Source organism: Leptosomus discolor, chromosome 7 (genome assembly GCF_034619465.1).
Source record: "Leptosomus discolor isolate bLepDis1 chromosome 7, bLepDis1.hap2, whole genome shotgun sequence".
Classification (NCBI taxonomy): Eukaryota; Metazoa; Chordata; class Aves; order Leptosomiformes; family Leptosomidae; genus Leptosomus; species Leptosomus discolor.
Window position 1 is genome coordinate 1,449,430 of NC_141397.1, and position 27,967 is coordinate 1,477,396.

The 27,967-nt window shown below is 49.2% G+C and overlaps 1 protein-coding gene across 5 annotated transcripts in view; it reads left to right on the forward strand.

Annotated features, from left to right (window-relative positions):
- DYNC1I1 (dynein cytoplasmic 1 intermediate chain 1) overlaps window positions 1-27,967 on the forward strand; it is a 173,895-nt gene that overhangs the window by 122,716 nt on the left and 23,212 nt on the right. For all 5 annotated transcript variants that reach the window (XM_086468688.1, XM_086468687.1, XM_086468690.1 and 2 more), the window contains 5 exons: window positions 1,391-1,537; window positions 5,737-5,850; window positions 8,639-8,772; window positions 10,993-11,137; window positions 25,756-25,896. In XM_086468688.1, coding sequence (XP_086324814.1) covers window positions 1,391-1,537; window positions 5,737-5,850; window positions 8,639-8,772; window positions 10,993-11,137; window positions 25,756-25,896 — 681 coding nt within the window. The remainder of the gene's footprint in view (window positions 1-1,390; window positions 1,538-5,736; window positions 5,851-8,638; window positions 8,773-10,992; window positions 11,138-25,755; window positions 25,897-27,967) is intronic.

Sequence of the window (27,967 nt, forward strand, 5' to 3'; positions counted from 1 at the left end):
AGCTAGGTGGGCGTTAGGTCTAGTTCAGCTTGGCAGCTCCTGTGTTCCCAGTTCCACAAAGTTTACTTAAATGTCTGCAACGATTTTTAGGCAACCAAAACATGGTAATTCAGTTAACCCTTTGTCGTTGAGTAGAACAGGCTCACACCTAGGAACATCACCAATTCAAAATATCCAGTCATTAAGCTCTAACAAAGATTTGTTACCAAAACTCATTGGAAACAGCCAAAAAATGAATTTTTAAGAATGTGACCACTAACAGTGAATTTAACTTTCTGACTGTGATTGCCGCAGCAGTTCAAGTCGTGCTCCGTGGCTTGTAAAGCGTCACTAGAACTGCCCGTGAAAAAATGGCGTTTGCTTCTGTTTGCAAACTGGCTTTATTAGCATGTGAATTCTCAGGAAATCACAGAAATGATGTAACTTTTGCTTTCCAATTTGCATAAAACAAAGACATAACATCCAGGATCGATTATCTAAAAATGGGAAATAGTTCCTTAGAGAGAGGATGGGGGACTTGAAGGAGCGACAGCCTGTTGCTCTTGGCTGTAGCATGTTGGCACATGACGTTTCTAGGGGCTGTTCCCTCGAGGACTTCAGAAGTTGTATGTTATTTTACCGAGGCTGGAAGGCAGTAGTTGGGATAGGTACCCATCTCCATCCTGGCTTGTGGGGCACTCTACCAGATAGCCAAGGTAACCCATCCGGCTCCTCAGCACCCCCAGCTAAAGAAAATGCACAGAGGCACCTCAGCTGTCATTAAAATGAGGAAAATCTCATTTCTGCTCAAGCAGTGCAAGGGGCAGTGTGGTTCCCTCTGCTGTGAGAAGAGGACGTCTCTGTAGGAGAGAAATCAGTCCTGGATCCAACAACGAGGCGCAGCTCGTCAGCTGATGCTCTCAAAGCTGCGCACCTCGAGGTCACCTTTGGAGGGCGTCTCACAAACTCGCCTCAAATTGTTTGAGAGTGAAAAGCTGGAGGAGCAACAGGGGACGAGCTCTCCCTGATGGGGAATCGCGGGCCAGGATGACAGCCTCTCTTGGGTGGCTGTCTGGTTACTGGAAGTTCTCACTTTTGGAAATGAAATTGAGCACTTTTCCGTCGCTGTCAGGGAGAGCTTACCTCAGGTTTTTAGCATCAAGCTAAGACTCGTCCTATGGTGCGTATTTTCCCTAGGAGCAATGGAACTACGCGTTTTAGGGTCAAAATTAGCTCTTTGCATGTGTCCCGTTGGCTTTAGCAGAATTACTGGTGTGCAAGGAATACGAATAGAGCTCATACAGTGATTTCTAAAATACAAAATGCTAATTGCAATACTCTTCCTTAAGGAGAGAACTGAAGATGACTGACCGTGTAACCCCTCTCTTCTTCTCTACCTGTTTCACTCCAGTCCTCCGTGATGTCTGTCTGCTTTGCCCGCTTTCACCCGAACCTGGTCGTCGGTGGAACGTACTCTGGCCAAATTGTCCTGTGGGATAACCGCAGCCACAGGCGCACTCCGGTTCAGAGAACTCCCTTATCTGCTGCTGCTCACACGGTAAGGGTGAAAATCACCTCCTCCTTTCCTTAGAGGAAACGGTCAGCAGGGAAGCGGAGCTGTCTAGTTGTGTCTACAATGCTGGTTGCCACACAAGTGGAAACATAAGTGTGAGCTTTGAAGGGCAAGAGAGATGTACGGCCATCTCCTGGAAGTGCTGGACCATCACACTTCGTATGGTCAGGTCAGATTATCCTCCTTTCCAAGGAAGAGGGGGCAACACTCGAGTGAGGCGCCTCTGTGCCAGCACAGTGCCACTGTCACTCTTGCTCTCCACTGCCCATAAAGAGCCAGGTCACTGCAGGGACTGCGTGTCTGGCAGTCCAGCACGGCAGGCCGTTTGAATCATTTCTTGTTGACTCGTTGTACACGAGTTTCTCTTTTGAACCGGATTACGGTGGTCTCAGCGGGGCCCTGTGGGTAGGCACTGGTGCCCTTGAAGAGCGTGAGGCCGTTTCCTTCTGTTTTCCAGTAGAGCAACACATAAATGCTTGTCATGGTCTCCTACTCCAGACAGGGCCATGGGGCAGAGCTTGCACAGCGAGGGGGGGTTTGTTTCCGTCGAGTGATGTGGAAGAGCATTTGCCGACACACTGCAGGTACAGTGATGGTGGCACAGGGCTCTGGTGATGTCCGGGAGATACACAGGCGGAGCAGTAGCACAAAATACCCGAGAAGAGAGTTTCTCTGCGACACAAAGAGGATGTCTGTGGTAGAAAACTCTCTCCCATTGCAAAGCACTCATATTGTGCTGGAGGAAGAGGCACGCCTGGATCTCCTGCTGAAGTGTCCTCACTCTGCTGTGGCGCTGACCTCCAGTCCACCCTGCACGAAGGTGCTGTGCGCTCCTGAGCTCTCCTCTTCCCAAGTTCAGGATCAGGCAGCCTCTTCGTAAGAGCTGGAAGGTGTACACTGTGCATGGCCAACCATCGCACCTCGGGAGTGGGCCTGGGACCGTCCGGGAGTGGGAAGTGGAAGAGAAAATACAGGCTGAAAGGAGGAGAAAAATGTCATGGTATGATAGAAGAATGCAGGAAAATGCAGATTTCCTGAAACGTGAGAAACCCAACTAGGCCAAGCACTCTGAGAGCGGAGGGGACCATCTCGCTCTGTCAGAGCGAAGGATCGGACAAAGAGATGGGTCTTTCGCACCTCCGGCTTCTAGGGTTCTGCGGTTCCAGTCTTTGGGATTTGCAGATCAAGGTTCAGCTTTTAGTCGACGGTGACAACATAATCCAAGAGTTAAGAGACACCTCCGGAAGCCGTCTCACGTGGATTAATGCAAAAGATTCAGCGTGGGGCCCGTATTTTGGCGGCGAGTCTCTCACATTAAAAAACGGCAGGAGCGCACAGGCACGCTCAGTGGGCCGGGCAGCACAAATATTGTTCCCTAAGTTTCCACTATCATGAATGTTGATGTAATAATCTAATGGTCTGTGCCACGGGTTGCAACTGCAACGTCGCTTTTCGTTTCCCTAATGTTCTTTCCTCGTTTTGTCGCCAGTAATGTTGTTCAGCCTGCGTGAAAAGAAACAGTCTCTCCTGGCAGTGCAATTTGGAGATGTAGCAGACCAGAAAACTAGTGGCAAGAAGCTGACTGTCACTGAAAACTGAACAACTGGGACTCAAAGTGTAGTGGAAAAGGGAAGATTAATGGGAAGTAATTTGTTTACATTCACAAAAACATTTAAGATGAAATCGTACCGCCTGGAATTATGTATTAAACTAGTTCTATTATTGCAATAGAACAATATGGGATGTTTTTCTTTTGACAAATATAAACAAATGACTTCCAGTTGTGGATGGGCACTTTATGTGCTGCCATGGATTGGTATAAATAAGTGTTTACGCAGTCTAACATGAGGAAGCATGATGTTGTTAAGGAGTGATCAGATGTTACAATAAAAGAGTGCTTACTTTATGTTCATATATAGGAATCACATAAACTGTAAATGGAGTCTTGGTTGCAAAAGGATGGCTTGAATCCTAGCTGCCAAGGAAAAAAAAAAGGCAGGATTAAATCAAGACAGCCCTGCTGTAGCACTGTCACGTTATGCACTGCTAGAAACAGGGGCTGAATAGTCATGTTTTAATATGAACTTACGCCATCTGTGAAAAAAGGGATTTTTCTCTTTTCTCTCTCTCGCTTTGTTTCTCTGAAGCAGATAGAGTGTGTTGTTACCACTGACTTAAACCTTCCTGAAGTTCAGTATCACTGATTGCCGCCTGGATTCACCAGGAAGGAGAATTCCACCCGCAGCTTACTCACTAATTTCCTTTCACACCCACCACACATCTGCACTTGGGACAACAGGAAATTTTAATTAAGACAAAACCCGTTTGCATGATGATTTCATTTCCAAAATAAATAAAAGCAAGCTGGCAGCGGCCCTTTGAAAGGAAGGAGCCTGTTTAGACCTTCTGTTGCGTACAGTTGCTTGTCTTTTTCATCCATCTTCCTTACGCCTTTTCATTTCAGCCGTGGGTTTTATTGTGCATGAAATTGATGGCTGGTAGCCCTGATTAAAGCCAGACCTGGCCCACTGAGGTGCTGCTGGGAAGATATGGCTCCATCTCTCTTTCCCTCCTAAATATTCTAGATATTCCACAGCTTGCTTTAGCTTCCTCCCCGCACCCTGGCCCTGCCTGTTGGGACTGCCGGAGGTCAAACACCCATGACAACACAGGTCTGTGCTTATTTCACACACCAGCATGTGCTGATGGTGTTTAGTGCTGGGGTCATCAGCTCACCGCTGAGCAGCCAGAAGGTCCTTCGTACGAGGGTAACGGCGCGAGACCCGTGCGAGGGACAGACCGGGGTCCGTCTGATGATCTGGGGGAAGCCAGGTGCCTGACCGCCTTGAGAGAGAGAGAAGAAGTCAGCGTCAGGCTGGACCTCGCGACTCCCTCGTGTGTACAGGGGGCTGCCGAGCACGAGGCGCCGTTTCGGCAGCCGTTGCCGAGCCAGTCCCCGGTGTGTGCCCACACGCTGTGCCTCCAGCCGCTGCCCGTCCTGCCCTGGGGAGGGGGCATCTCCTGGGCCCGCGCCCCTGTTGACCCCGAGAGCTGGCCGGTGTGCTGGAGATCCCTGCCTTTCCCTCCGGACTGCGGGGGGTGACCTGCAGCTGGATCTTACTCCGAGACAAGGGGTGGTTCTGCCATTCCTGTCAGCAGGAGCGAACGCTGGGTTTCTAACCCTACATGGAATTGGCTTAGAAGCTCTGTAGGGACGTCTAGTAAGTTAGTCCTCATTTTCTTTAAATAAGGAAAGTATTAGTGAAAAGTTTTTTTTCTTCCTGGAGACGCAGGTCTTCTATTCATCGGCAAAAGAGGCAGAGAAATACAATTTTTCTTTGCTTGACTTGTGTGCGTCTTCCGCTTGATTCAGCAGTATCACTTGTACTGGCCAAAGGAAATGAAATCTTATTGTTCACTCTGGCTCATTTTTCACTCTGGAGACTGCTGACCTCCAACCATCCCTCAGACGTCACCATCAGATACCAGATGATGCTTTAGGCTCAAAATGTTACCAGGTTCCTTGGAAAAGGAGTAAGGCAAGTTTAATTACTGCATCCTAAGCGGAATTCAGCCTCCATGGAACGACTACGCTATGGTGAACCAGGTGGAACAGCCTCAATTGAGTCACTTCACGTTTATAATGACAGATTTAAGAAGGTTTGTTGGACAGTGCTGGAGAACGCTGATGGACTGGTTCGTATTTTTCAACTGGAGTACGTTTGCAAATATTTGGCATGCAAGCCAAATTCTGGAAAAGTTAAAGTTTTATCCAGCTGTTTTCTTGAATAAAGTTTTCATTTTGATTCCATTTGGACAATTTGCCTCTTTCTGCCAGTTATTTTCAGTATCAAAAGCTATCAGTAGAACGATACGTGTCCATGTGGGTGAAATCTCTGCTACATACTTAAGTATTTTCACAGCATTACTCAGCTGGGTTGTTTTATTATGAGGAAAATGAAACTTTGAAAACATTTCCACCTCCATAATGTAGCACTTACAATTTAAATTAAAAAAAAAAAAAACCAAAACAAAACAGCAAACCAATTCCTATCTGGCAAAAGCTGAGACCGGACATTATGTGACTGCTTAATCATTCTTTAAAATAACAGATGAGACATTAGGAGTTTGCTCACGAAGATGTGAGAATGGCTCTCTGATTCCCCGTGTTCATGTGTTTTCAGCATCCCGTGTATTGCGTGAACGTCGTCGGGACGCAGAACGCGCACAACCTCATCACCGTCTCTACGGATGGCAAAATGTGCTCCTGGAGCCTGGACATGCTCTCAACTCCACAGGTCTGTTTTCACCTCCATGGGGGGGAAAAAAGGTACCTTTGGTAGGGCAGGATACCTGCTTCATGGAACACGGCTCCTGAACGCCCAAACCGCCCGTCCTGTACAAACTAAACCCAACGATGCACTTGAAAGAGTTGAGCTTGCTTCCAGCAGTCTCTGCTGAGAGCCAAACCCCATTTCCTTCACCACAAATCGTGTAATTATTGTAATACGTTAATCCACAGGTCAGTTTCAAGTGAAAATGAAATAATCCATTTTAAAGCAGGGTAATTACAGAAGTCGCCCGTGGTAGAACTTGTACTTACTCTCCAGCGCTGCTTAACAAATACGGACGAGATTGCGCTGCGGCTGCCCGAGGCACGCGGGCAGAAAGCTCACTTTGCCGCCTGCCTTCGGGAGCCAGAGGAACAAACAACGCAAATCCAAAGCGTTAGAACTAATATCCCCTCTCTGGAATGTTTGCTGCTATTGTCTTCCCCCGCCTCCCCTCTCCTTTGTATCAGAAATGAAAGGAAACCCAGGAAAATGGTCCAAATGGCTAGCGATTATAATAATGGAAACTAAACAAAGGATCTGATGCTGAAAAGGGTCCATGGAAAGCATCTTTTCAGTGTTATCTTCTGGAGTAGTACCTTTTCTATTCCAACACCTCACTGATTTTTTTATACATAATTTCTTAGAAAAAAAAAATTTAGTATAATTTTTGCTAAGCATCACGGGATCCGATCTTGTTTCAAAATGCTGCGTAGAAACTCCTCTTAATGATTCCGTGAATCATCCATTAATCACGCATTAATGCCCAATTACTGTCGAATTATTTGCTTTTCAGTGTTGACACAAGAGGTGGGACTCCTCTAGCCTAACCTTAGCCATCTAAAAGTTAGGTCTGTGTCAAATCTAAGCCAGCGGTTTGAGTTCCCTTTACAGTCAATGCAGAGAAAGAGTGGGCACTTCTGGAGGATGCCTCATCCCACCCCAGTGCGAAGTACCATTTCAGATACCCACCCTGGGGTACAGAACTGTCAGATCTCGGGATGGAAGGGGCTTCTGGAAGTCACCCCTTCTGCTCCCCTGCTCAAAGTGAGGCCAACGTCAAAGTCAGATTGTGTTGCTCATGCTCATCTAAAGCAACAGCATGGGTCTGGTGGTTGTGTCCTGGGACTATGGAGAAACCAATAGTCTTGTGGAATAGAAGTGGAGGCATCTAAACTGGCCCAGGCATCCGGGTTTAGGCACCTGAATCCCTTCCCCTGTTTCTCACTTAAACACCAAGAAGGTAAATCCCACCCTTACGTATTCACTCACTGGAACACTAAATTTTGAAGCAGAGATTTGTGAACATCTCCGTTCCAGTCCTTCATCACCCCGATGGAATTTCCCTGCTCTAAAACTGGCTTTCGACAGGGATGGGAACACACCCCACATCACGCTGACGTTTGGCGCACGGCTGATGGTCATCTAGAAAAGAGAGGCACGGGGCTTGACGTCACGCTGCACACCACGGCTCTAAATTGGGAGGAGCAGAGTGTTGCTGATGTGTGTCAGTCTGAAACTTTCCAAAGACACAGATCCGGAGCACTCGTGGGCAGCCGTGGGGTAGGCGCTGGGAGGAGAGAGAGTCCACCACAGTATCTGGCCGTGTCTCCACAGAGACACTAAATGATGATCTCACCCCAGAAGATTTTCCCAGAAATATATGGTCCACGGGTGCTCTGCCAATGCATTTTCCAGGTCTTGTTTTGCCTTTTTAACAGAACGAAATGTATTTCAAAGAAAAATATACAAACCAGAGTATTTCTCTGTGGATTTGCAGCCCTCTCCTCTCACAGGGGTGCCCACTAGAGCTACAGCAAAAAGCAAAAGCGACAGCAAAACGCTGCAGGCTTTGGCCCGAGAAGAATAGCAGCTTAGACATTTTAAACATAGAAAACCTGCCCACCTGAATAGCTAAAAATGAAAACTGCTAAATCGTTCAGCCCCTTTGCGGGTTCTTGGGTTACACCCTTTAGGCCGAGCAACCAAAAAGTTGGGCAAAATCTGCTCGAAGCTTGCGCCTCTTGCGACGGCCACAAACGGTTCGTGCTGGTTGTCCTTGCAATAGCAAAAATGGGCAGGCTGGTTTAGTCGGAAATACAGCTGCTGGAAGAAAAAAGCAAGCATGCTTGCTGGTTTGTAGCTTGATGGTGAAGTCTAGAGGGAGTGTTGGTGGTTACCTCAGAAAAATCCCTGAAAAGCAACCACCGTAGAGCGGTGGTAGTGGCAGGACCCCAACTTCTGAAATTTTTTCTGCAAAGGGACAAATGGCACAGGCTGATAAATGCCCCGGGGGCACACGATATTACACGTTTCCTGACAAACAATCGATTTAAAACATGTTTGTAAATAGAAGGGTATTGCATGTTTTATTAGAGCCTGGGGCTGGCAAGTGTAACCATTACGGTATTATCTTTAGTTTCTGCACCATTAGATTTTAAGTTCCCACCTGTCATCTCTGCCTGATTTAAGATGATGCAGCAAGGACGAGTGCCTTCCAGCCGCTCTCAAACGTGTGACAGGCAGCGGTGGGGGTGGCAGGAGCAGTGCATCCCAGTTTGTGACACTGCGCCTTCTCACAGCGTCCTCCTATGTAGAAACCAAAGTCCTGTGGCTGGGTCAAATGGTTTCTTCTTCCCCTCCTGCTACCCCGTGTAACATTTAGAAATTAGCTAGAAAAAAACCCAAATCAAACCCAAAACCCAGCCGAACAAAAGGATGATCGCAGGATAATAACAAAGGTCTGTTTTGGTAGGAGAGCATGGAGCTCGTGTACAATAAGTCCAAACCCGTGGCGGTTACAGGAATGGCTTTCCCAACCGGAGATGTCAACAACTTCGTCGTCGGCAGTGAAGAGGGAACAGTCTACACGGCCTGTCGTCATGGAAGGTGATGCTCGGCATTTCGTACTTAAATAACATCGTGTGCCTGCGTTGGCGTGAGGTAGCCAAGTGTGCGTGGAGAGCGGGTCATGGTTTCTCTTGGATCAACGGTGTCTCTGCTGTTCTGTTTCGCACGACTAGGACAGGAGTCGCCTGACTTCGAGCATCTGCGCCACAGCCGGTTCGACCGGGGTGGCTGCCCCAGGCCCCTGCGTGGTTGGTGGGGAGCAACGACTGTCCTTAGGGTTTGATTTCCTTTGCCTTTTTCAGACATCTGCCGGAAGAAGAGATGACTGGGACCTCAGAAACGCCTCTTTCTCACCCATGGGGTGAGGCGGCGGCCTAGACAGCTGGCTGAGATGTAGGTACCTATGTCTGGGCAGGTCGAGTCAGGCCCTACAAGACAGTTTTGTTGCAGGGTAATCAGGCCTAAGCCACTCGTGAGAGCTGGTAATCTGCTTTATCTGCTCCGTCTTCAGTCTCCACAGGCAGGTATCAGAGAAGAGCCGCCATGGGCACAGGGGGATGTGAGAATCAGGGCACGCATGTCCCAACGCACGGCCATCCAGCGCTGGGTGTGCCACCCGGCCCCGCAGGCCGGAGGCTGAGCCCTGCCGGCCCCCGCGCTGGGTGGGCAGTTGGGGTGTGACCAACCTCTCCAGGAGTTCGCAGTGTTCTCTGAATTGGTATTTTATCACGTTCTGTGTTTCTGTTGACCAAATAGACACCGGTACACTGGTTTAAGACTGGAAGTCCTCTATTACCCATTCCTAATGTTGCAGAGATACTGCTTCACAGAGATTTTGTTCGACATAGTTTTTATTTTAAAATATTATTTCAGCCCGACCGCTGGCAGCATTGCAAAACTGTGTCTATTTAGGCCTTACACGGATAGGCTGTGTGGCGGGTGATGGTTTGAATGAGGCTGCTGGGACTAGTGAAGTATGCCCAAGGCCACCTCTACTTTCTGATCTTTCTGACATGCCTGGTCTGTTCCTTACAAGAGCAGGAAGGTGCCAGGTCCTCTTGTTAGCCCACGTTTTTAGCAAACCTGTTGCTGACAAACACGCTCGTTTTCTGCTCCTGCCTGTCTTTCCCAGAGCTTTTTGCTGTCATCCCCGTTTTGTTTCCAGAGGCTCCTGTGTCCTTCAGCCCCGCGCCGCGGAGAGCCACGTGTTAGTCTGGAAAAAGGCGCGTCAAAGCACGGCAAGGTGTTCTCAGCGCCCCAGAACTCCCCTTATCCCGCCGACTACGTGGCAGAGAGAGGTGTGCTCTGTACCCAGCACTGCAGGATGCAGCCCTGCTCCAGCATGTGCTGCGAGGTCTGGCAAGGGAGGCCACGCTGTCACGGGCAAGAGGGGAGGGGACACCACGCTAGCAACACGGGGGACCGACGTCCTCCAGTGCAGCTCCTCATGTCTTCAGGGACACTGTATTCACACCGGGCTGGCAGCCTCGTCAGAGCTCTGGCTATTTTTAATGTTATTTTCTTCCGTCGGCAATTTTTCTATAATGCAGCTAAAAGGGTAGTTTCATGATGTCTGTATCCGCCGTGAGGCAGCACTGACAACCGATCTGGCGTCACTTGCTTGCAGGAAGAAGAAAACTGCGCACATTCCCTCTTAGCCCGCGTTGTGTTTTCCCTCCCTAATAGCTGCTCTAGCCGCCGGCCGATGAAACGCGCATCGCCCCTCGTTCAGCGTCCTGACTGTGTGATGCCTGATCACGGCAACAGTTCCTGCGCTTTTTGTGCAAAAAGGATTTGCTTCCTAGGGACCTGATTGACTGCTGTGGAAAGTTATTCCTGATATTTAAGAGAAAAATAATTGCTCGTGATAAGTCATTAACATATTTGCATTTTTATTTTAATGGTTATTCCTTGTGATAGTGGCTTACTCAGAGGCATAAGCTATAGTATAATTATAATTCAGAATTATTTTGTAATTATACAGAAATGTTATTTCAAGCTGCAGTGGTAGACAGTGTATGTAAAAGTGAGTAAGGCACGTCTTCAGAACGAAGAGAAGGTCTCCGCGTGCTGGATCCTGAGCGTTAATTGTGCGCACAGCAATAAACCTCCGCAGGCAAGGGCCTTGCTGAAAGGAGAGAGATTTACAGATTAAATGGAGCTTTGAAAGGGAACGGGAACCTACGAGTGAAGGAAAATGATGTTAAATCACCAGATGTTAAATCACTCTCTGAATGCACATGTCCCTTCTTCCTGCAGTAAAGCTGGCATTGGTGAAATTTTTGAAGGCCACCAGGGACCCGTCACAGGAATCAATTGTCACATGGCCGTGGGTCCAATTGACTTTTCCCATCTCTTTGTCACATCATCGTTTGACTGGACAGTCAAGCTGTGGACCACGAAGGTGAGAAATCCGAGCTGGGGTGGGATGGGTAATGCTACTTGTGAAAATGCCGTTGTCAGAAATATTTCAATATTTTCTATATCGAGTCCGAAGCATCACTTAATCGAAAGCCTGTGCTTAGAACTGGCGTAGCGATAAAACAATAGGTAAAATATATTCCTAGTGTAACGGCGCCAACCGTATTCGCCCTGGAGCGTACCCTGCCCTTTAAAGGCAGCTTCAGCTGGCCGGCACTGCAGTGGTAACCCTGGTGCGGAGCAGTTCCACTAGGCGAGGAGATTAGGACGTCTTGTACTGCAAGTCATCGAGCAATCCGGCCAGCGCTGCCCGTGCAGGCTAAATTGCAAGGCTAACGCTGCGCGCCGTGGCGGTGCAGCGGCAGGAACGCTTTCTTCTGGTGAAGCAACAGACTTAAGGCCGTCAGTCTCACTCGTGAAATTCATTGCTGCAGGAGGTTGTGACGGCCGAAAAGTAGGATTTGTCGCAAGGACAGTAGACACTTGATGGCTGGAAGCAGGGAGGAAATACATGCTGGAACTCGCAGCCATGATCACCATGGTTGCTGACTGATCTTGGATGTGTCCTCGTGAGCTCGTGCAGGGAGAGAGCACTGTGAACAGCAGGAATGGATAGGCAGTCCTGCGGAGCTCTGAAGCCCCAACACCCCGTAGGACTGTAGGAATATAGAGTAACGACAGCATGAGTGACAACCGGGGCAGACTAAACAGACTGCCCTGCGTCATTGTGCAGGCTGAGTAAAACAGGAGAATGAGAGCTAAAATCCTAATTACGTAAGTCATCCAGACAGTTGGTTTTGTCATACGTGAGAGCAGAGAGCTGCCTTCCAAATGCCAGGCTTTTGTCTTAACCCTGTTTTTATGCCTGTGTTTGGTTCGCATCTTGAGCTGCCCCCGGCAGAGTTCCAGTCCTGGAAGCTGACCCCGGTCAGGAAGTATCCCAGCGTGTGTTCCTCCAGGACATCAGGGCTGGTTGATGCTAGGCCAGATGCACAGCGAATGTAAACCCAAAAGTGACCAGAAGGGCTCATGTGACAGGCTTGTGCTGGGAATGGAAGCAGGGTTACCTAGATAATGACTTCAGCCAGCTTCCGCAGCAGCCTCACAATGCGTTCGTTAGTGGCCTGATGCAATGTGCATGCTAATTAACAGGTATCTGTTCCTGATCAGCAGTGACCACAGCTGACGGGTTTGTCTTGAGCATTAGGTTCTAGGAAACTCGTTAGAAGAAAGGGCCATGATTTACCTAATTCGTGTGTAACCACATACATCAGTGAAGCCAGCCTTAGTGCAGCAGTGCTCCAGGGGACCGGTCACGGGCAGGCTGGAATGGGTCTGGGACGGGACCAGGGTGGCTGACATTAGAAAGGGCTGCGGGATAACCAGGCGATGGAGAGCTTAGGTGTTGGCTGGCTGGGGCTGCTGAGGATCTTTGGTGTCTGAGATAAGGGACAGTGGTAATTGGTAGCAAGGGAATATTAGGGCAAAAGAATCTGTGGGCACTGGGGGAAGATGAGAGGCAGGTACTGAATTCCAAGCATACATGTCCAGAAAAGTCTAGGATGAGTATCTGACCCTCAGCTTGGCGTTGAATGTGGCAATAAGGGTCTCATCCATCTGCGGCTTGAATGAAATTAAATTAAGGGATAATAAGGCCTGGTTTTTATTTTAAGCTCCTGGTAGTAGGAACGCTAGCACAGCGTATTTTGGGCACAAAGACGCTGCAGTTAGTAGTACCCAGTCATCCTCGCGCAATAATTCAGTGCCAAAACGGTTCGGTCAGATTCTGTTCAATGCAGTCAGTTTTCAAAGAACCAAACCATTTAAATTTCTAGTATCTATCAAGCTGTGGCTCATCCGGCAAGAGGGGCTCCCTGAGAAAGCTGTCTGACCCGGCTGGTGTGAGCTGTGACGTGCCTGCGGCACAGCACGGCCCCGCTCAGAGCTGGACGCCGCCCTGCTGTACCGCTTCTGGCGCGAGCAGCAGCAGCCCCGGGCTGCCGCCCTGCCCGCTGCTGCGCTGGGAAGACACCCCCTGAGACACCAGATGAGTTCTGGAACCGTGATGAATGTTTTCTTTTTCTTCCAGTTTGACTCTGGCAGAAGTTTTCTTTCCATGCAGGCTGGATAATGCTCTTGGCTGAAGCTATGGCATATGTAGGGCTCTCTTTGTTCAGTTCCCATAGTCAGGGCCTGGTCAATCAGTGGGCTTTGAATAAACCCATCAGCATGTTGGATTCTCGGGAAAAAAATAGCGGATTGATACGAAGCATTGAGTGCTACTGCTGGTTTACGAGAGTTTACTTGGAATTGTTTTATTCCTTTGGTTTCTTATTTGTAAATTTAATCTCTCTCTCAGCATCCAGTGCTGTATTTCTTTGCTGCTTCTACCAGTGTCATCTGCTTAATCCTGTGCACGTTACCCTCTTTGGTCATGAAATTCAATTCCTTTCTGTTTCACAGGTTCAGAGTCAATGTCCAATTGTAAAGTGAACCATAAAAGCTCTGTGTTTATATTGTCTGTTGATGTTGCGCAGCACCCTGGGGTGCTTAGAAGAAAGGCACTCTCAGAGCAGGCATTTGACTGATGGATTGAAAGCACCATCTCCCTTAAAAACTCTGGCTTGACATTTTGTAATCTGTTTTTTGTGGTTAACACATTTTCTGTCCAAAGGCAGTTCAACCAGGTGGCTGAGAATAAGGCTTTCACTAGCAGAAGAATGAAGGTTTTGTAGATAACACTAATACGGGGTTCACGTTATCACCCATCACATTGGCCAACAATTAGATCCCCGGGTGAATGGTAAGCAACCAGAAGCGAGAGGAAAAGAAAAGGAATTTGCAAAGATAGTCACTTGGGAGCCAGGGCACTACCTGGCTCCTGATGAAGTCAGTGGGGCTTTCAACTTGAATATGTGCTACACCAGGCAAGCAAGCCTTGGCTGCGGAGCCGTCAAAGGGAAGTCCTGATGTGAAGTGTCTGCAGAGCTCTGCCCTTAATTAGGCACTGTCTGTACGATGCTTTGAAGAGGCAAAGCGCTAAGTGGAAATGCTAAGTGTTGTTAATTAATTAAGCACTAATCCTCATGAACGAATATCATGAGGTTAAATAATGAAATGTAAGTATTGTTATTATTACGGCAATTGCCGTTCGGAGTGCGGATTTTTAGCTACGGCGTCAAGGGACAGGAGCTAGCTTGGAACTGAGAAAGCGTAGCAAAGCGTAAGGTACTTTCAGCCAAAGCCTAGAAGACGGCTTGTTTGCTGCTGAGGGAGCTAAAGGTCTGGATAGAGAGCTGGGTTTTGTGAGCTCTTTCAGCCTTCACACGTCTCCTTTATCTCTCACCCTGCTGTTGAGGGGAGGTGCTCATGACCGGTTTTCTCCTCTTGCATCTATGCCTCGGTCACGCTCAGGTGGGCAGCGGACTAGAAGAGAGACGGGAATAATAACGGCGTTGCTGTATCCCGCCCGTGCCATCTCCCTCTTTGCCTCATGTTTAAGTAACGCTGGTGAGCGCCACGCTCAGGAGGAGGGACAGAGGCGAGCAGGCTGGCAGCAGGACCGCCATCAGCGAGGGCTGATGGAGCCAGAGGAGAGGGTGCCTTCAGCGACAGACGACCTGCTGCTGTGTCCAGCTCGGGTTTGCCTCGCTAGCACGGGCACCAGTGGCAGCTCCTTCCTCTCCTCTGTCTTCTCTTTCTTAGGCTCTAGAACAACGCAAAGAAGCACGTGGTGGTGGTGGTGGTGCTAAGGATTGGTACCTCTACCCCCGAGTCCCCTTCCCCAAATGCCTGGCTGATAGGATCTGAGGGGATCCAGCTGACGGGCTGAACTTACTGTGATGGAAAACGGCGCAGCAGAATGAATCAGAGCATTACATGGTCGCGTGGATTAGTCACCAAGAAAACAATGTGCTCACAAATGGGCGATCTTTAAAGTTTACTAAAATAACACGGTCAGGTTGTCACTTTTTGTAAGATTAAGAACTTACTATTTTTTTACATTACGAATACCATGTGTCAAGGTATCTGGTTACTGGCTTGGGTTTTTTTCTGGTATAATTTCAGTCACATTAAGTGGGTGAGTGAGAGCCTCTTGCGTTATAGATAGCATTGCCTGAAGTTAAAGATCCGAACAGAAGTGTAGTCAGGCATGTAGTCACGATAAAAGGACAGTGAAATCAGTGAACTATTACAGCAGCTCGGTGAATTCTCCCTCATGAAGACTGTGTTAACTGCAGTTGGGAATGCTGGAGTCAATGGCTTGATTTAGCGAAGGCCGGTGGCAGGTGACCAGCGTGGCTCACAGCTCAGAGGCACAGACGTCAGCGGTTGATGGTATATGGCATTCCCCTGCCTCACGGAAGACGTTCCGGTTCCAGTGGCTACGCAGTTATTTATGAGGAGTGTCGGAGCTCCACAAGAGCATCCTGTAAGCCCGTGGTTTGGGCACCAAGCCACGCGGCAAAGGTCTGCCTGAGTAGGCCTGGAACATGTGTCTCCCCTGGGGGGAGGAAGTGCTGTGATGATCTTGCCATTTTGCTCTGAGCTGTATCTTGTGCCTGTGAACAACTCCGGTTTCACTGAAAGTAGGATCTTCTCAGGGTAAAGCTTTGATTTTAATGTGCTGACGCTTCCTGATGAAAACCAGTTTTGTCCACTTGGGGCCAGCCCTACTTCTCCAGTTTGTAACAGGATCAGACAGGTCTCTGACAGCAAAATGGACTGGTGAAACGCAGCGGTTACTCACGTACCTTATCTCGCGTACGCTGAAGCGTGGCTGAGAGCTGGACTCGGTGACATTTAGAAAGCATCACTGCTTTCCGTCTTGAACCTGTTCGTTCTCAATGCTGTTTTCCAAGCTTTCCTAAATCCTTTGGGCCATATTCAGGCTTCTCACATGAGCACATGAGGCATTGGAGGTGACTCTTACTGCATATGAAGTTGGATCCTCCTGGATCCTTTATTACTTAGGGCTTCCATACTTTGGTTTCTTAGGCAGCCACTGGAAAGAAGTAATTGCGATGCATAATTAGACATCTCTTGGAGGTACCACCATTACTTCCCACCACTGACTACACAGGAGCCCACGTCTGGCAGATAACCAGTTGTTGTAGCTTTTGATGGCTTTCTTGCATCTGGACAGCCTCAGGTCATATCTGAACTGGCAGCTGTGGCAGCACTTCTGAGCTCCTGCGTCTGTCTTCTTATTCCAGCTTCTCCCAAAGCACTACCAGGAAGGAACCAGCCTCTTTATCCCACACCGCACGCACCCAGCTGTACCTGGAGTCTGCAGCCAGAAAAGCTGCGGCACAAGCAGAGGAAAGCCAGGGTGTGCTCTGACCAGACGCTCAATCAAACTGTACTGGTGTCAGGACCGCCACCCCACCGACTCTGGATGCGATCTGCATCTGTCTCCAGTGCCACGGCGGGTGATCTCAAAAGGGCACACGGAGTTTAGGCAGGTGTAAGAAATAACATCAAGAAGACAAAGAGGAAAAGAAACAATGTACTGTGAAGGAGACCAAAACTTCAGTCTATTTTGGGAGTAGGTGGACTGAATACAAACGGTTCTCCCGATTTTCTTCTCTCTGTGGAGTCCTTTACTGCTCCTCCCTCCCATTGATTTTGGTGGGGCTCAAATGTCTGTCTCGGGGGGATGATTTCACTCCTTTTATTTTGGATACCTGGCTAGAACAGTCCCCCTCACTGCTGCATGAGAAAATGGAGCTCCTGCTTGACTCTGCTCATAAGGCCATCACCTTCCTTTGACAGCACTGCATTTCCAGTGCCAGCTTTTCTCTTCGACAAAAGCAATTAAAATTATTAATCTGATTAATTTTATCTGATTATAGGGAAAGACAAAGGGTGATAAAACAGCCCGCTGGATTTCATGGAAACAGTCTCTCTGTGGTGTGAGTTCAGAATTTTGAGTTTTGTCCAAAAAGAAGGCAATGAATGAATTTGCTTCAGAGCTCACTTTCTGTCAAAAGGCCAAGCTGACTTGGGGAAGAGGGTGGAGTTGCCTGTTCAGACAGGATTTCTTCAGTTTTTGCCCTTTACCTCTGGAGCCAGAGGTCTGGCTCTCATCCAGCTGCACAGAAAAGAAGATTATGGTATTTTCTAGGTAATTTTAAGGAGCAAAACCAAAGTGAAGTCAGGTGGCTTGAAATCAGCCCCAAGTTCTTCACATGAAATGCTTCTCATGATTTTGGTTTTCGGTGTAGCCATATTTGAAAAGTGATAGGAAAATATTCTCTGGTTGGCCAACGTACTTCATTTACTCAGGCGAACCATGCCGCTTCTTTGTGAAACGTCTCGTGAAGAATGGCACACACACCCCAAAATAAAACAGTCATCTAGCATACTGAGGCTGTTCTGAAAAACTCAGTGGGCTAAACTCCTATTTCAGAAAACCCTAACGTAAATCCAGCTGCAGTGGTGAAAGCTTTACTTGCACATGGAAAGCAGAATTGGATTTCAGGAGCTCATGTAATCTGTACAGAACAAAGTCGTCATTCCTTTTTCCCCTGCAATCAAAATGCAAACCTCCCACTGACTGTTCTGTTGCAGAATTGTGCTGGAGGATCGTGCTCGCACGTAACAGTGAAACACTTGGGGAAAGTTATCAGTATACAAAGCCCAGGACTTCTTCCCTAATGGGAATTTTCTCCCACCTGCTTCACACAGCCATCCTTTCCCTGCTATGTGAGAGAGGGCCTTGTGTTATCAGTAAAAAAAAAAAAAGGAACTGTATTCCAAATCCTACAAGATGGAGTTCTCTCCAATAATAATTAGGCTCGAAATCATTGCTTGCTGACCCGTGAAAGCTCTGTGGGCATCCTGGTGGCAGCAGCTGCAAATACTAACGTTGACCGTTCAGCAGACAGTGCTGCAACATCAGGCTGCGCCGGCCGTCCTGCCGTGCTCGCCGTGCTCCTGCCAGCGCTTCCCGGCAGCTGGAACTGCAGCAGCAGAGTCGCTTGAAAGCCTGGTTATTCCTGAGTGCCCATGCAGCGCCGGGCCAGGTACCCAGTGATGAAGCAGCCTTTTCCATTGTAAAGAAAACCTGAATTTTCAGGGGCCTCACACTGAATGTTCCCATCAGAATCACAGGGGTGGGTAACAACCCCCTGAAACCGCAGCTACAGTATCCCGCCACCCTCCTCGCCTCGCAATTTGAGCTAAACCACCTCTCTTAACAACTTGAGGCCCGAAGCAGGGAGACCAGTCCCACTGACTCCAAGAGGAGCAGGCTCAGGACCCAAGTGGGTGCCACAGCCTCTCCTGCACGACGGGAGAGCACAGCGACCCAGCTTCCCCCAGAGCCCCCACGCGCTCTCCAGCTCTGCTTCCTGATCCCAGCCGTGCGGGGGTTAGACAGGAGTGACAGCTGGAGGGAGCAGACCCAATCCGCCCTCCTTTGGTGCTACACTCAGTGTTTCCTCTGGTGATTCTTCTGTCAGTCTAGGAAAACCATCCCTTGCTCGTATTTCTCAGCCAGTCCCCCAAGTGCTCCTCCGGAAAAACTCCAGGCATACAGCAACATAAAGGCAGGAGTATGAGCCACACCAACTGTGACTCGGTTTGCTAGGCGGGGACATAAGACCTTCTATAGTGTTTTGAGCTTCTTAAAAGAGGAAATCAAGCCATCTTTAGAAGTAGGTAGAAATTCCAAAAGAAAATGATAGTATTTCTAAAGAAATCTCTCAACTGAAATGCATAGTTGGTAAGATAGGAAGAAGTGCTGGCTTGCTTAAAGCATGTTTTAAATAAAAGGTGGAAAACTTGATTAACCTTTAGCGATGAAGTCAGCAGTCTGAGGAAATACAGAACAAATGGCAAGTACCTGTGCAGGCGTCTCCGCCGTTGCCATCCACGCCACATCCGGCTGGATGTGGGTGAGTGGAACAGGAGGTATTAAACCTCAAGCGGGGGAAACCTGTCGGCACAACTCTCTCAAGTGCGGAGTAAGAAGGGCTCCGGACCGGGAGTGAAACTGGATGATCTAAAATGCAGTAACAGGCGTACACCAGCCTGGCCAGCAGGAAGGAACTGGGGAGAAAAGTGAGCCGGGGAACACTGTCCTCCCCGGTGCCTCACTGTAACCCAGTCTGGGTATTGGCTTCTTCATAAAATCTCTCCTAAGGCTGTTTTGTAGAGTTTCAAGGCCTTAAGTACCTTCTGATGTTTGTGAAGTTCCTCCGTCACAAGCAGATATCTTATCATTAATTCATTTAAATTTACATTAGTAATTTAAATGGCATCAAGTGATACACCTTCGTACCAAACTCACTGAAGATGGCCCCTCAGCTAACAGGCAGGGGTGAAGAGGAATGCCACGCTTTCTGCTTTTTTTCTCCAGAAAATAAAAAGGTCTTTTTCCGTGGAGGAAGCGGAAAGGCGACAACCCAAGTCTAGCAGCACAGCCTGAATGTGTCCCACCGCTGCAGGGGACTTAGATAGGGAGGATTAACCAAATAAGCAGTTTACCCATCAGTGTAGCTTCCAGGCTACCTCCACAGACCCTGAAAGCTCTGCTGGTTGACATTCTTGACGCTTCTAAAAGTCAGGTGATGAACGACTTCCCAAGTTCTTTTATTTTTTTTTCCTCCGTGCCACAGTATTGGACATGAAGATCGGTTCTCATTAAAACCGCCCGTGCCAATCATCAGACCTTTTCTCCTTCGATTCCTCCTTGTATGCTCACTCGTGACTCTTTGACTTTGAAGGAAACCACAAACATGTAATCACCATGTTATCTCCAGACTTGGTCTGCTCTCATAGACCCCTTGCCTTTCGGTCTCACCCTTGTCCCCTCCTCCATCGATAATAATTCCCACATGCTTATGCAAAAATACTGGGACTTGCTTTTATTATTGGCAATTAAGAGAGGCAACAGTTTCAGCATCTCTGCAAGAACAAGCATTTCTAAAAGCGAACAGTTTTCTGCCTTGACTGCAACTTTTAGGGCGCCAAAACCCAATCAGCGTAGTAATACTAGAGTACTTAAATAAAACAGGGCTGTGAAGAGTGCAGGGATCATTTCCTCACTCATCTCTTTGCCCCTGTTGCTACTGGATCTAAAAATGAAGCCTGTTCTCTTGCCCAGAAATGCAGTTTAGGCTTGATTCAGTGACCTAAAAGGCATCGGACAGTGAGATGACACCTTTACACAGGTCATAGCCCAGCGGAATGTCCATTGAGCCCCAGAGGCTCATCTGTGATTCAGCACTGAAATCTGACTGCCAGGAGGGATTTAAAGACAGGTCAGGGAGCTGTTACTCATGTAACTCAGTTTAGGGCACCTCAGTTAGCCAGCGACATGGGGTGGCGAAAGCCAAAGGGCATAAACATCCCCCTGCAGCTTCCCCAGCGCCGTCCTTGGAGGTCTGGCTAGTCCTGGTAGAGGTGGAGCAGACAGCAAGTTGTGAGCTGGAGAGTATCGGGGTCTGTGGGATAACGACACCCTTCGGGGAGAACGCAGCCAGGCTTTGCTGAGCCATCGGGGACGTGCCTGTGACTTGTGCCTCTGATTTATGGCAGCTCCTAACGCCTCCTGGGATTGCTGTGGCCTTTAAAAGCCAGCTCCATCTCAACGAAGCCAACTCCCCTAAGTATAGTATTAAAGTAGGAACTATTGGATTATCCTAACTTATCGTAGCTATTAGAAAACAGATTTGGGAGAAACGTGGTAGTCCAGAACTGGCAAAATTCCCACGGAGACCCACCATAATAAAAACCAGGGCCTCCCTGGCTCCATACAAACGGAGAACGTGAAGGCCTGCAAGAGCAGCAGAGCCTCACACACAGCGGAGGACTTACCCCCCCAGGCACAAGTAACCCCAAACAGCTAACAGCCGGTGACCCAGGAAGGAGACCACTGAAGGAGGAAAGGTCAAGGCCAGAGTAAAGCTGATCTGAGGTGTATTTGCCTCAAAATTCCCAGGAGCTTTTGCTTATACTGTCTGCATCTTGTGGGTCGGCCCGGCTAACTGGCAGGGTCAGAAAGGAAAAGATGAGCCTGAGTTCAGCAACGCAGTAAGATGTCTCTCGCCAGGTGGAGAAGACTGGGCCTAGCAACTGGGGTCTACAGAGCAGTGGAGGAGCTCGGATCCTAACCCGAGTGGAAGTCCCACAAGCGCTGCCCCGTCCCGGTTTCTTTTGCATCCCTCTGGCCAGTGTGACGCCGTAACACTTGCTTTAGATAAAGACAGCAGAGTTTCGCTTCCCTACATGTTATCTATGCCAGAAGAGATGTCTTCCTTCGACTCCATTTTGTAGGGTTTTTTTGGAGTTCTTAAGGAATAAAGGCTATTTATACAATATGTGGTCTCGTAGGGGCCAAATTCATAGAATCACAGATGGTTTGGGTCGGAAGGGACCTTAAAGCCCACCTAGTTCCAACCCCCTATTCCCTGGAGACACAAGAGCAGCCGCTCTGCTCAGGACCGCCCCGGCTCTGCTCTTTCCAAGTGCCCGAAAGCTGGAGCTTGAGCCTAAACAAACACATCAGCTTGCTCGGAAAGTTTCTACGCCAGGGACTAATGAATCTATCGTATTTGCTGCACACCTAGAAAAGTCAGATCAGCTCGAATCGACTTACAATGGCACACAACACGCTTGTACAGCGTGAGCCAGAAGGATGGGTTTGGGTTATTGCCTCTAGAAGGGAAGACAGTGGAGTGGGAAGCGAGAAGGGGAGCCAGCGGAGTACGTGGTGCCACCATACAGCTGTGCTGCGGCAGGGACGGTCCAGGGAAGCACCTTTAGGTGGAGCTGACACCCACGGAAATGGTGCCAACCTGTAAAACGCTCCTTTCATGAAAGAGGCAAAGCCAATAGCTTTTTCCATGGCGTTTCAGAAGTCAGATGCTAGTTAAAACCTGTGGATACGCACACATTCCTTTAGATGGATAATTAGCTGCTTTATGTGTGGCGCCTCCTGGATTAAAGAAAATTCTTCTATGCAAATAAGAAGTGGAACAGACTGGTCAAATTTATATGTGGAAAAAAAGTCCTCTTTCCTCTAAATACGTAGTATTTATTTAGGTGAGTTTCTCATTTCAGAGACAAGTGCTAATTCCTAGAGAGCTCCCACCTATTTAAAGTGTTCGCCCCGCATTGTTCTTTAAAACAATGCCCGTACACAGGCGCTGAGGATGAACGACAGATTTTGACGACACGCTCGAATAAATGAGACAAAACCTCGTGTCTTGGAATTGGCTTTTTCACTTTTTCCACTAAAATGCTCAAATCCTGTCTTACTGAAATCAATGGCAAAGCTCCACTGATTCAGTAGGGCCACATTTTCACCCCGAACTCTCTTTTTCAGTAATAAGCAGATTTGGCCCAAGTTTGTCTGAAGATACGGCTTTAAAGTATTTCTTCTGTTCTACTGAATAACAGAGTGGGTTGATACTTAAGAATGAAAGCTCATCAAGTTTAAATTTCAGGTTTTTTATAATAATAGCCATATGTTAGTTACAGATTGTGTGAGTCTGAAGTTTTGGTAATTTAAAACTGCTTTAAAGTGACCTTTACATGGTTCCACATTTCAGCATTTTCCAAAAGCGGTCGGTATCGGTCCCTACTCATAAATCCTTACATTAAAAGACTCTGCAGGCCTGGGCCCTCCGTTAACAGGCTCACGGTGAGTCCTGCAAACATTTATACATACACTTAACCTTACAAATCGCGTCTGCACAACGAAATCAGCATCACTGCTCTCAGCGGGCAAAATCAGAGCAGGATGAAACGCCAGCACTTCAGAAAGGTCACCCGCTCTCACTGCTGAATCAGGACGCTGAGCAGGAGGGACCTTCAGCCCGGTTCTTCTCTCTCATTAAAGGGTGCGAGATAAAAAGACGCAGTGTGGGGAATACTTTATTTTTCCCCGTGGAAGGCTGTTCCTGCCGGGAGGGCAGGCACGCTGCGGGCGCTGTGAAGGCTCGGCTCGGCTCCACCACCACGGCGGTGCCGTGTCATGGGCCTGGCTCCCTGTTTCTGCAGCCGCGCCGCAGTCGATCTTGCCTTTCGGCTGGGCTGCTCGCACGGCTGCCGCTGCTTCTTCCCTCGCAGGGCTCCACTCCCTGTTCATCCCCATTCGTTCGGGTGTCGTTCCTTGGCTGAGATCTTCCTCAAAAGCTGTATTATTCCTGTTGTCCAGATTTTCCCTCAGACTTCCTGTCTGACTGACTTATTTCCACTGTTAGGGCAGAGGCAGTGCACGCTGCCTATCTGCTGCTGCGCTTTGCACCTCAAATACCAGCACTCCAAACGCATCTTTATTTTGCTGACAGGGAAACCGAGGCACGTCCGCTAAAGCTATTTGCCGTCATGTGAACAGCAAGATTCAGACTAGAACCAAATCTCCTGACCCTTCCTCCTAACGCCTTGCTCTTTGGGCAGGCGCTGGAAAATAAACTAAAAAGAGCATTAAAAAAGTGTCACACTCCAAATGAGATCAAAACAAGTTTTGTTATGTGGACAAACAGGAAATGCTGACTGAAATCTGCCCTGGAGTGATGGGTATCTAATAGTCCTCTTTCTTGCTTCTGTGGAATTGTCTTATTTCTCCCAGGACATTAAATGTTCGAGCACTGTAGGTGCAGCACGCTTCCCATGAATCAGAAAAAAACCAGCCACCTCGTAGTCAACCAGATCTCCTTTCCCTTTGTGTGTCCAATGCTGCTTTTTCCAGCATTTGATGCCTTTGAACCTAAATTAGACACTTTCAGTGAAAATACACGATACAGCAGATAGACATTGTGGATCCATGTGGCTCACTCTAAATACTATTTCCCAGCTCATAGCTGTAAGGATTCACTTTGAAATTTCCTACGAAATACCTCTGCCTCTTCAAAAGCTTAGTCTTCGTTTGGCCCTCGGCCCTGCAAATGCTTTAGCACAGGCACGTAGGTAATTCTGTTAACACGTGTAAGGAACTTCACTGGTAGTGATAATACTGGTACTGTACTGGGCAGATACATACGGGCTTGGAGAACAAGGTAAGAAAATATTCTTGTAATTTTTTTCCTTTTCGTTTGCAAAACTCCAGCTTTGGAAAAGAAATAAAAATGTTGTATAAATTTGGGGTAATAAGCTTGAGGTCTAATTTAATTTTGTTGTCACACGAAACAAAATGTTTGCTGTTTAGGAAACGCACAAAAACCATCAGGCCAGGTATGAAAATTCTGGCCCTGATCACTCAGAGTGTCTTTCATTCATTCAAGCAGAGGAAAAACTGTCCTATGGAGCAAATTGCTTTGTATTTTCAGTATTTTTTCAGAAGAGTCATGTAATCAAATCTCAGAACGCTTCTTATGATTTTTTGTAATACCCGTGACGAACAGAAATCTCAGAATTCTATGCCCTCCAGCCCGGCGGTGGCCGCACGCCGGACCCTCGCTCGCAGCCCCCACGGGAGGGCCAAAACCAACGCTGGCAAGGACCCAGCGGTACCAAACCGACCACTATGCTCTAGATTAATCAAATACGACCGAAAAGCGACAGAATAAGGCCAGTCGCTCCACTTTCAGGGAAAAATAAGCCCAGCCGCGTAAGGCAGTGAGGCCTTAAAGGCAGTGAGGCATTCCTGAGGTGGTTGCCTTTGTGAAACGACTTGGGGCTGCGTTCTGGAGGGACCCGGCCGAGGTGTGCGACTCGGAGGGTGACAGAGGGGCCCTGTGCGACCCTTATTTCTGGCAGAGTCCCCCGGGGAGCCGCGGGGGTGGCCTGTGGGCAGGGAGGCGGCAGGGCGGCCGCGGGGATTGCGGGAGACCCTCGGAGAAGCCCCGTTGTTTCCGATTTCTGTCACGAGCCATGAGAACACTTAAAATTTCTTTCATCTCTGGAGTTTTCCCTCTCATTCAGATTTCATTTTCCATTAATTGATCGGGGATTAGCGAAGCCATTATGCAAAAAAAAAATTAAGACGAGCCCGACGCGATGAATAATTCATGACGGGCAATTACACTTTATTCCCGCTGTACTTCCTCCCTTCCCCTCGGCTTCCCGCCTCGCTGCAGCCGACAGCCTCCGCGGGGCGAGGGCCGCCGGCGGGAAGCCGGGCCCTCAGGCGGCGTTAAGGGGGGGGGGGGGGGGGGGAAATGCGCGGGCGCTCGCCCCGCCCGCCGCTAGGTGGCAGGCGCCGCCCGCGGTGCGCGGAGGGGCGCGGAGGGCGCTGCGCGTCTCCCCGCCGATCTCACGATCGTTATCGGGGGCGACCGCAAGCGCGGTTGGCTCGGGCGGGCGCGGAGGTGCCTGCCTGCCCGCCCGCCCGCCCGCCGCACATTCCCCCCCCCCCCCCCCTTCGCCGCCGGCCGGGAGCGGGAGAGGCCGCGGGCGCTGCTTACCCCCCACCCCCCCCCCACCCCATCACCCGCGCGTCCCACACCCCTCCACGCCGGGCATCTCGTTTAATCCCCACCGGACAGTTGTTGCCCCATTAAAGCGCAGTCCCCACCCTTCGCGAGGACCTTTCATCTGGGGAAGTTTTATGACACTTTGGTGAATGTGCAAAGTTTTTAATTAGACTCGCCAGACAGCCCCGGGCAGCGCTAGCGCCACGAAGTCTTCATGCTTCTCTCTGCTTTACAGCACAACAAGCCGCTCTACTCCTTTGAAGACAATGCCGACTATGTCTACGATGTCATGTGGTCGCCAGTGCATCCCGCGCTCTTCGCCTGCGTGGACGGGATGGGGCGCCTGGATCTGTGGAACCTGAATAACGACACCGAGGTGAGGCGGCGGCCGGTGGCGGGAAGGCGAGGGCGGGCGAGACCTTAACCCTGTGAGGGCCGGCGGGAAGGCGCTGCCGAGCACCCCCCCACACACACACACCCCCCACGCCCCGCCGAGGGTCTGCGGGGGCGCCGGGTTCCCTCAGGGCGCCGGGAGGCCGGCGTCGGCCTCCGCCCGCGCCCCGGGGGTTGCGGCGGGGGAAGGGCAGGCCCCGCTGCTGCTGGGGGCGCCTGACCGCCCCCCGCCCCCGCCGTCCCGCCTCCCGCCTTCCCTCCCTGCCCGGCGGCGGGGCTGCTGCTCCCGGGGACCCGCCAGGGGCGGGCAGGGCCGGCTGCGGCACCCCCGGAGACGGCGACGGGAGTCGGCAGCCGCCGTGCCGGCTCGGGGCAGGAGTCTCCCTCCCCTCTCTGTTATTTTAAGGTGCGCTTTTAAACCGCGCCCGTTTTGTAGTGGTTTGTTGGTTTGGGGTTTTTTATTATTTATTTTATTTTATTTTATTTTGCCCCCTCCCTTTCTGGCACACCCGTTTTCGAAGCCTCCCCTCGCTCCGGTGGTCACACCTTGGCAGCCCCGGCCTGCGGCGTGGGCCGAGGCCGCAGGGCAGCCCCTCGCCAGCCCCCCGTGCTCTGGAGGTGCTTCGTGTTTGGGTGGGAGACTCCCAGTTCCCTTCGCATCCATCCTCCGCGCCAAATCCTGGCAAGGCTGGACCGGTGCCTCCAGCGTGTCAGAGCCCCTTCCCTGAGTCATGAGCTGCTCCGCTCGAGCGTCGGAGGCACAGGGCATCTCTCTCACGTGTTGTTTGTGCTTTTATACCCTCACCTTTTTTTTTTTCCTGTTTAAAATTTGCTGCGAAACTTAAAAGGCACAAATGCAAATGAACAATGAAACTTTCCTTCCATCTCTATTAACTAAGTAGCGGGGACTGTTGGGGAGGAAACATCACACCTTTGGGTTTTGCCAATAAGGATTAGTCAGAGAGCTTTTTGCAAAGGTTGGGAATGGTAAATACCGTTTTTTTTTAAAAAAGTCTTTTTCTAAACATACCGAACACCCTTTTTTCCTCCTGTTATTTCAGATGGTTAAACATGTTGCGGGCTTATATTGATACTATTTTTTCTCAATTTGAGTCTCCCACAGAAATGGTTTTGAGAAAACCTGTTAATGTCGCTTGAGGTCAGCCTTAGAAGGCCAGCCATCGGTATGCAGCACGAGAATCGAAATATCTTTTCCACAACTGAAGTGTTGCTTATTTGTACTTAATGCTGTGCAAAATTAAGAACAAACAGACTGAAAAAAAAAAGTCACATATTAATGGACAGTTTCTTTTCATTTCCAAAAAAAGAGAAGGCTGAAGAGCAAGCACCAGGATTTCCCCCCTGTACACCTTATTTTTTGCGATTACTTTATTTTTAAGATTAGCTTGATCACTAAGACGCCTTTCACGTAAACATGCTATATGTTTCCGACAGAGTAAAATACGGGCGCAGTTTATGGCTTGCAGTGAGGGGTGCTTGCCATAAATAAGCAGGGACAGGTAAGAGGAACCAGTGCCGGGCACTGCATTGTCAAGGGGAGCAGCGAGGCCTTTTGAAGTGCTCCGAGCAGGAAGCAGCACAGCCTTTTTAATTAGAGCACATACAGCTGGAGGATATACAGGAGGAGTCTCCTCAGAATTTATTTTGGGAAGGGAGGGACATATCCTTCAGGTGTTCTCATTAATGCAGGCTTAAACACAGAGCATAAACCCCAGCGTTTTAAAAAGAAAAAAAAAATAACCCTTTCCCCCCAAATACCAGGGCTGAAATCCTGCTCTGCTCGAAATCAACTGATGTTTTGCCATTTAACTCGGTGAGACCATAATTTATTTCCAAAAAATGACTGTGGACCGCTTGATCCCATTCCCATCAATACAAAGGCTGTATGTGGAAAACTGCTGATATATTTTCAGTGTGTTTACATATAAATACATAGGAACATCAGGGAAAAAAAGTAATTTCAAGCTCGATCCTGCTTTTCTTCTGCGTGCAAGGCCACCCCTGACTCCACAAATGATTTCCGTTCCGAGAGG